The 8,520-nt window shown below is 44.1% G+C and overlaps 1 protein-coding gene across 1 annotated transcript; it reads right to left on the bottom strand.

The window, feature by feature from the left end:
• Positions 1 to 2,922: 2,922 nt before the first annotated feature.
• On the bottom strand, positions 2,923 to 8,029 carry LOC127302967 (NAD-dependent malic enzyme 59 kDa isoform, mitochondrial). Its single transcript, XM_051333706.2, has 19 exons — positions 7,751 to 8,029; positions 7,568 to 7,664; positions 7,339 to 7,457; positions 7,067 to 7,234; positions 6,487 to 6,615; positions 6,320 to 6,380; positions 6,010 to 6,113; positions 5,847 to 5,930; positions 5,640 to 5,746; positions 5,417 to 5,531; positions 5,147 to 5,260; positions 4,974 to 5,039; positions 4,499 to 4,571; positions 4,179 to 4,265; positions 4,041 to 4,095; positions 3,892 to 3,963; positions 3,554 to 3,616; positions 3,349 to 3,463; positions 2,923 to 3,277 (listed from the first exon to the last, which is right to left on the bottom strand). The coding sequence occupies exons 1-19, from the start codon at positions 7,901 to 7,903 to the stop codon at positions 3,206 to 3,208; spliced, it is 1,854 nt and encodes a 617-aa protein (XP_051189666.1). The 5' UTR covers positions 7,904 to 8,029; the 3' UTR covers positions 2,923 to 3,205.
• Between the last annotated feature and the right edge of the window lie 491 nt (positions 8,030 to 8,520).

The following is an 8,520-nucleotide window of genomic DNA, read 5'->3' as shown; positions in this document are numbered from 1 at the left end:
TCGAGGAGGCCGGTCAACCGGGCCTGGGGCCGGGCCGTCCGGTCCAGGGCCCGGTCAGACCGGGCCACAGACCGGACCAGCCAGTCCAAACCGGTCGGTAGGCCGGACCCCGACCGGGGTCACTTTGTGTCATCCAGGAGGTCATCCGGTTGGCGCCCGGTTGGCGCTCGGTTGACCGGTCGGCACGCCGGGCAGGCCGGTTGGGAGGCCGGCTGACCGGGCGGCTGACCGGAACCGACCGGCGCATGGGCCGGTCCGACCGGGTCCCTGACCGGGTGAGCAGGAAAACATGTTTATACAAAAACTGTGATAACTAATGCTCCCGAACTCCGATTGACATGAAACCAATTTTGTTGAAAAGATAACGACGAATAGAACCCCTCAAGAAACGACGAATAAAACTGGAAATATGGAGACTCCTCATAGAACATTTTAGATGATTTTAGAGAGGGAGTCTCCCACCGTCAGGAAACGGTGAAGACGTCCAAACTCGAAAACGCAATAGAAGATGCATGCGGATTCCGTTTTCGATGAACTTGGGCTTGTTGTAAAGCTAGCAACAAGCTCAAGAACCTCACACAGAGAAACACCAAGAAGCAATAAGGATATGCAAAGTATGCAAAGGATTGAGCTCCCTAAGACGATATGATCAAGTTACCCAACCGAAAGCCCCTCTTGATAGTGCGGCTATCTATCCTATAATCCGGTCTCCCAACAACCATCTTGAGACCGGTAAAAGGAAAACCTAGCAAGGCCATACCTTTGCCTTGCGCATCCCGCTTGATCTTGATGATAACTCTTCAAGCTCTACTCAAACCGGAATGCCTCACTTGATCAATGTTGCTTAGTGAAGACTCACAAATGCTCCCCCATACACTATGATGGGAAAGCTTCATTGATGCACATCTTCACAAGTCCATTATCACCAAATGGATGGCAAGCTTCAAGCATGTGATTCACTTGAGATGCTCATCTTGAACTTGCCCAACTCAACCTTGTATCTTCACATACTCACTTAAGATAGAGCATGGCTAATATTGAGTTCCACATAAGAACTCCATCTCCATTTCTTCTTCTTGATCATATCACATATATGTCTTCAAATCGATGATCTTGATGCCAATACACAAGATGTATCTTTATTTACATGGCATCCATACTTGAATCCAACACATGGAATACCAGTAGTACCTATGGAATATTCCTTCATATAAACTCAATGAAAACATTAGTCCATAGGGGTTGTCATTAATTACCAAAACCACACATAGGGGCAATATACCCTTACAATATGAAACACAAAAACACATTAGCCATTCTTTCATATACTAGTACTAGCCTATTATTTGTGCGGATTATCCTCACCAAATGTTAAACTTTCACTTACTTTCAAAATCACGTTTGGTTTTACTACTGAGCCATTTAATCTCTATTTATTCTCACATTTTTTTAAAGTATAGTGTATTTTTCCCAATTCTTCATACTCTACCTCTATCTAGTGGATTGAGGATTTTAAGAAATTCAGTGAAGGTTCACCCATTCCTATAGAAAATTATCCCGACTAATATCCACAAAACCTCTAGTATCAAACAAGACCTTAGAGTTTTGTATTTATACTTCCGCTTTAGAGTAATAAATCTGAATATGTGCTCAATATGATTAGATTATATATTACAAGTAGATGAAAATTATGTGTTATTTAACAGTTACATTTTTCGCAAGACTTTTATTCGATTGTTCGACATTACATGCAACTGGCCCACCCTTTGTTTTGCGCCACGCTCCGCCACTGATCACCGCTATACATATCTTTAGAAGTGGCACTGCTAAGATATCACCGTTATACATATCTTTAGAAGTGGTCAACATGTTACAGTGATATTTGAGTTGCTTCTGAAATACTAGTATATGAGATTTATATATAGTTATATGATTTTAGAGTTCAATGGTGTCATGTGAATGAACTCGGACAATAGTCCAAAGATGAGTTACAAAGTTTCCATCTGTAGGGTTTCATGATCATTGCTTTTCTGAAGACAACAGCGACATTTTCAAGAACACACAAGTTGTGTGTCTTCAAAGTTTACAAGATTTCCGACACCCTGCCAGCCGTGATCCCGGACGATCAGGTTCGGCTTCACTCACCATTCCTCTTACTCTACCTCAGCTAACACTTCACACAACTTGGATTTCTTCCAAAGGTCAAACTCCACCCAGATTTTACGACAGACTTCCACTCGCAAGGTAGCCAACTTGTCGAAAACCCTACTGTTTCACTCCAACCATAGGCAGCTAGCCACTAGGAAGGCCATTAATCTCTTTGCGATAACAGCAAGGAAGTGCTTCAATCAGTCTACTCCACTCGGTAATCGGAAGCGTCCTATCCGGAGTGAACCTGTGAAGTCTGTACTTCAACTGCGACATATAAATAAAACTTTTGACGATTGTCGCAAATTTGAGAATATGGGATTAGGACAATGTCAAACGATCTCTTCCTTGTTGTCACTGATTGTGAGGATCACCCTAACTCTTATCACGAATTAGGCCAGCTGGAAGCCTGGAGCACATTCCAATTCACAGTAGGCACTATATTTTAATCTTCAAAACTTCTGGCACACGTACGCTGCAAGGAAGAGTCTGGATAATCTTGTTTCATCCCATAATTTCGAACTAGGTGAGATATTACTGAAATTTTACAATACGCCAAAGCATAATTTTGTTGGCCCAGATACTGAATAATCTTGAAGCTGGGTCAATTTGACCACTTGATGCATGCTGAGATATCGGCAAGTCCTTGTCACTCTGAGAGTTTCAGGCATACGATGAACCAAGTGTTTTAGATACTTGCGCTCAGTATAAGCATGAAGAAGTTTCAGAAAATACACCTGCTGAACGATTTCATAAACAAATTTGCGAAGTTCATTTAGTTTAACAATGAAGATGCAGAAACAAACCCAGCATCTGATATTTATTGAAGTCCTTAAGGCGAGACATGAACTTATATGGTTCAACGGGTCTCAAAATTGAGCAATGTTTGCCGGACCTATCAATGTAAATAAATGGCTCAACAGCATTCCGTAGGCTGGGCAGCAGTATCTGCTGAAATACTCTCACGTGGAGCGGCTAAATCAAGATAGCAAATTGGTAACTACTCAGAAGAAATATATGTGCCTGATACATCTCTTCAGGTGTGGTTCACTGAACTCTATTTGTCATTCACAAGGGGGCTGTAAACAGGGTACCACATCTTCCGAGCCACGTAGTCCACTGTGTCCGACTGTGAGCACATAAAGAAAATCAGGCACAACGGCAAGCAACTTTACGGATGTGAGATTTGGTATGTCATACCTCTGACATGCTCCTGAGCTCTCTAGGATCCACATCAGCACATCCTTCAGCCAGATCTTCGTCAACAGCGGCACGGGCGACTGCAGCGCCGACACGTGCGGTGATGTGCCTGATACTGCAATGTGGGTGGGTGGTAGTTAGCAGCGGTAGAATACAAGGCATGTGGTTACAGAGTGCAATGGCAACAGCTGGGTGAGGAGCTAACCTTGATATTGAAGGAAAGAGGATTCCTTTTCGAATTGCATCATCAGTGATGTATGAAGCAAGGCTGCACCAGCAATTATCAGTTTAATACTTAGCTCAATTGTGACAATCAACTACAAACATTGTGCAATGTAAATTGAAAAATCAATAATCATGGGTCCACTTTGTGAACAGCCTTATAATTGAAGCCTGCAAACCTAAATGTTTAGCACTTTGCCTCCAAATGGCAATAGCACCTACAAGTTTGTTTGCATCTTGCGCAAATGATACTTAAATGAGGTAAAGCAAGGGAATATCATCAGTTAAACTAATGACATGATCCAATGAAACAGGACTTACCACTCAGATGCAGCATGGAGCATGCCATCCGAAATATGCCGAGCACCTGAAAGAAGGGCTCCTAAACCAATCCTGTATTTCACACAAATTTACATCAGGTGAAAACGAAAACCAAAGAATGGCCAGAAAAAAACAGAAGATTGTCATACCCAGGAAACAGATACATGTTGTTTGCTTGATTAGCATACCCTTTTCTACCATTGCCTAGGACATTCAAATCATACCATTAGCAGTCACCAACAGGAAATTTAGCACAAACAATACAAAGGAGGTTAGACATGACTCACTTAAAGCAACGTTACTGAAAGGGCTTCCGCTAGCAAATACTGCATTTTCTCCAACATGCTTGAATACATCTTCAGGTGTACACTCGGCTGTACGAGAAAAGGCCAATGTTAGTCAGGTCCTTATTACAAGTACTCAATCTGTTTACAAATATAAGATGTTTTAGACACTTCAAAGTGAACTACATACACACCATAGTGAGTGAATCTCCACACTAAAAGTAGACTAGATACATACCAAACTAGATGAATCTACTAAAACCCAAAACATCTTATATTAGTGAACGGAGGGAGTATTTAAAAGCTAAATATTAGGGGTAAACCTTTTGTAGTTGGGTTTGACATTGCAAATATTGCAGGGCAGGGGGAATCAGATTCTTTCATAGCCTTGAGAACCTGGAAGTATGAAAAAATCCTGAAGTTAAAACTCAATTTCTGAAAATGATAAGAGTAGGACATGAGAATATCATATAGGAGTATAATTAAGCACTTGTTAAGATGATATTAGCCAATTTAATGTTATAAGTTCAGAAAGTAGACAGTTTTGGGAACCTAACAGGAGATACACATATTTGAGGCTGTCGTTGTTCATGAGACAATTCTGAACCATGCTGAAGCATGCTAAAGAGCAGATATGTAACAATGGTGAAATAAATAGTAAGGTTAAATGGACTACTTGCAGCTATAGCCAAGCCTCTGGTCTGAGGTTGGTATGAGTGGACTGGTAAATAGGGGAAACAAATAAAAGAATAGACATCAGCTTCCAGCAGTCATTACTCATGAGATAAGAGATTGCACCTCTTCGGTAAAAATACCACCAACTCCAGATAGTCCTAAAAGCACATGAGGCTTTACTTTCTTGACCTGATGATGAGCTGAATCAGTGAAACTACAAAACCAGTTCGAAATCTTTCATGCTAATAACATTGATTTAGCTCAAGATTAAAGAAATATTAACAAAATTTAAATACCACTTCAACAAGACTAGCCCCCTCATGGAGATCTTCAACCTCTTCAGGACCAAAACCTCTGGCAAAACGAGCAACTGCTGGATCCAGGCACTTTCTACCTTTGGTAATAAGACCCTGCATGGTACATCACAACAGTGGCACGTAAGTACTCAACCTATTACACACTTACAAATGATGACTTAGTGCTAAAATGTCAGCTGAACACATATGACAGAAGATGCCTAGCGGGAAAGCATTAAACATGTATTTGCTTGCACAGATTAAACTTACATCCTTGTCAAGGACCCAGAACTGATTGTGTCCTTCGCCCAGTTCTCCAACTTTATGGATCCCTGGCATCCTTAACATTGCATGCTTAGCCATGTTAAGCACACCTAACCCAGCACTGAATTCTGAAGAGGTGTTAGAATTGACGAAACAAAATTTTGACAAGCAACAGATTATATGAAATATACTGAGGAAAATGTGCAATCATGTCAAACGTATCACATACCTTCCAGCTCCCACCACAACTATTTTCTGCTTAGTAAAGTCTGTTAGGGGTCGACCCTGTGCTCTAACAGCTCCAAGTAGACCAGCTAGAGCAACTCCTGCCGTCCCCTATCAAATAGGAAGAGACCAACAAATTATAATATATAACTGGAAGGAAAGGAACAGTGCTAATAGACTACACAACAGCAAAGTTGGGGAATCATCTTACCTGTACATCATCATTGAACATGCAAAATCGGTTCCGATACCTCTGAAGAGTTTCAAATGCCCATTTCATTTGGAAGTCTTCAAACTGAGGATTTACCACTTTAGCAACGGAGCATGATTGAGTAAGCAAGCAAAGTATGACCACACCACACATACAGACATACCTGCACAATTGCTTTAGGCCACCGTGCATGAACGGCTTCCATGAATTCATCTACAACAGCTAAGTATTCCTCTCCTTCCAACCTAGGTTGCCTCAATCCTAAATCTAAGAAAATACTCACTTAATAAGCTATGCTATGATGTAGGAATTTATTCCAAACAGCAAATCAGTTTCTACCCTTTTGTTCTAGAGAACTAGTATGGTTAGACTTTTGATTTAATCAGAGAATGCCCATCTGTGTTTGCCACGAAAGTGGATAAAAACATTTATATGAACTGCTTCAGAAGTTACATTTAATGTAGCTTACGCACATAGCTTGTCGTCAAGGAGCTTTTGGTTATTTGTTCCCACGTCAAGCATTATTGGGAGAACCTACAGGAGGGAAACATATAAAATGGGGGAAATGCCATACACAACCTGTAGATAATGGAAGCAATTTGTTTTTATGATCCAAGCAGAAAGGAACACATTAATATACCTTCTGTGGATTGATACCAGCAGCTGCAACATAAACATCAAGTTTACCAATAGGTATACCTATGCCCTGAACACCAAGATCACCTAGGCCTAGAATGCGACTACCGTCAGTCACAACTATCATGTCAACCTGAAATAAGAAACGGCCAACCCCATGAAGAAGTCAAGACAAGCAAGCAGAAGTGGGAGCAATTATATTACACTTCTATATTTTATTAGATAGAAATATATAGTACTCCCTATGCTCAGCAATGTAAGACCTTTTAGATATTTCAAAGTGGACTAGATACGGACCAAAATAAGTGAGCATGCACACTAACACACATCTAGATACATGCATTTACGAAAAAAGCTGAAAAGGTGTTACATTAGTGAACGGAGGGAGTATAAAGCATGAAGCATACATATGGAAACTGACAATAGATTTAAAAGTGAATTACTCTGCAGTCCCTGTTAGCATCAATTTGCAATTTGATGAACGCAATATGATATCAAATTGATGCAACATTTAAATCTCAACCTTCTCTGCCAGCTACATCAGTGACCAAAAAGTATTACTATCACTTTGTTGGAAAGTGTACCGTTTCTGCTGGCCAGTTGTAAATCATGGACATCATCTCCCCCTTGTCCTTCGCGCTGAAGTACATCCCACGGGGGCGCCTGAAGAGACCGCTGTAGTTCTCGCAGACCAAGCCGACCGTGGGAGTGTATATGATGGGCGCAAAATCCTTGATGTTGTCAATCAGCACCTACAGGAACATAACGCGTGATCAAACACCCAATTCATCACTGCTCACGATAAAAAAAGAAGCCTCCTAGTCCACCATTTGTAGCAGAGGAGCGGGTGGCTCACCCTGTAGTAGAGCGTCTCGTTGCGGTCGTGCAGCCTGTTGAGGATCCTCCACTTGGCGAGCGAGACCACCGACTCGGGCTCCCCCTTGGTGTTGTGCTCCAGCGAGTGGTACGAGTTTACTGCGTAACAGCACGGGTAAGGGTTCAGGGCGTTAGCGGGCGACGACGGGCGGGAGATTCGGCCCGTGGGGCGTGGGGGCGCTAGTGATAGAGTGGGGGAGGGGACTCACTGAATCGCTCGTACTGCTGCTCGAAGGACATGACCCGCGGCGGGAGCAGGCCCCGCAGGCCCAGGCGGTCGCGCTCCGTGAGCGGGAACGCCGTGTCCTGCGCGAACACGAAATCGAACATGAGAACCGCGGGCGGGTGCGCGAGCGGGCGGATCGGGAGGTCGGGGAGGAGAGGTCGGGTACCTTGTTGTACCATGGGTCGTGGAGGATGTCGGTGCCGCGCTTGTGGACGATGCAGGGGCCGCGGAGGGCGGAGCCGGCGCCCGCGGCGGGGGCGGACGTGGAGAGGAGGCGGCGGATCTGCGCCGACCGCCGGGCCGCCGCGTGGCGCAACATCGCGCGAGGGTCAGCCGCTGCGGCGCTCGGGGGCCGGTCCAATGGCGGTGGTGGCGGTGGCGGTGCGCGAGACGGAGCTCCTGGCAGACGGGGAATAGTAGAGAGAGAAAAGGGAATCCGATTTGAAGGGGGAGGAATGAGTCGCCGGGCGGTGCGGGCACTCGCGGTGAGGACAGGGTGCGGTGGGATAGAGTGTGATGCCACGCCAGCTGGGTGTGGTTTTGGGGCGGTGAGAGATGCGGGCGGAGCAGCGGACGCGGCTCCACTAGTGAAGGCGCTGTCGGGTCACTCGGGGCCCAACCGGCAACGAGAAAGAGGAATTTGCTGAGCACACGCGGGGGATCTGTCGGTCGTTTGCGTCGGCTTGGCGCATTAGGATTTGCTGAGCGCACCCCTGAAAAATGACAAATCTGGTCTTTTTATAGGAAAAAAATGTTTAGACGGAAATGACACGTTCTTTACAACAACAACAACCAAGTCTTTCAGTTCCAAATAAGTTGGGTTAGGCTAGAGTTGAAACCATAAGATCTCGAAGCCAAGTCATGGTTCCGAAACGTGGATAGCTAACTTTCACGCACCCCTATCTATGGCTAAATCTTTGTCGATATTCCAAACCT

Source organism: Lolium perenne, chromosome 1 (assembly GCF_019359855.2).
Source record: "Lolium perenne isolate Kyuss_39 chromosome 1, Kyuss_2.0, whole genome shotgun sequence".
NCBI classification, from domain to species: domain Eukaryota; kingdom Viridiplantae; phylum Streptophyta; class Magnoliopsida; order Poales; family Poaceae; genus Lolium; species Lolium perenne.
The sequence above is the reverse complement of the archived record's forward strand: the minus strand, read 5'-3'. Positions and strand labels throughout refer to the sequence as shown.

Bases quoted from the DNA above. Each gene is read 5' to 3' on its own strand.
- LOC127302967 (XM_051333706.2), bottom strand. From the start codon at position 7,903: ATGTTGCGCCACGCGGCGGCCCGGCGGTCGGCGCAGATCCGCCGCCTC. The intron at 5,261-5,416 runs GTAAGTTTAATC...TGTACCATGCAG, and splicing joins TCTGGGTCCTTGACAAGGAT to GGTCTTATTACCAAAGGTAG. The intron at 4,266-4,498 runs GTTTACCCCTAA...TTTCTCGTACAG, and splicing joins GTCAAACCCAACTACAAAAG to CCGAGTGTACACCTGAAGAT.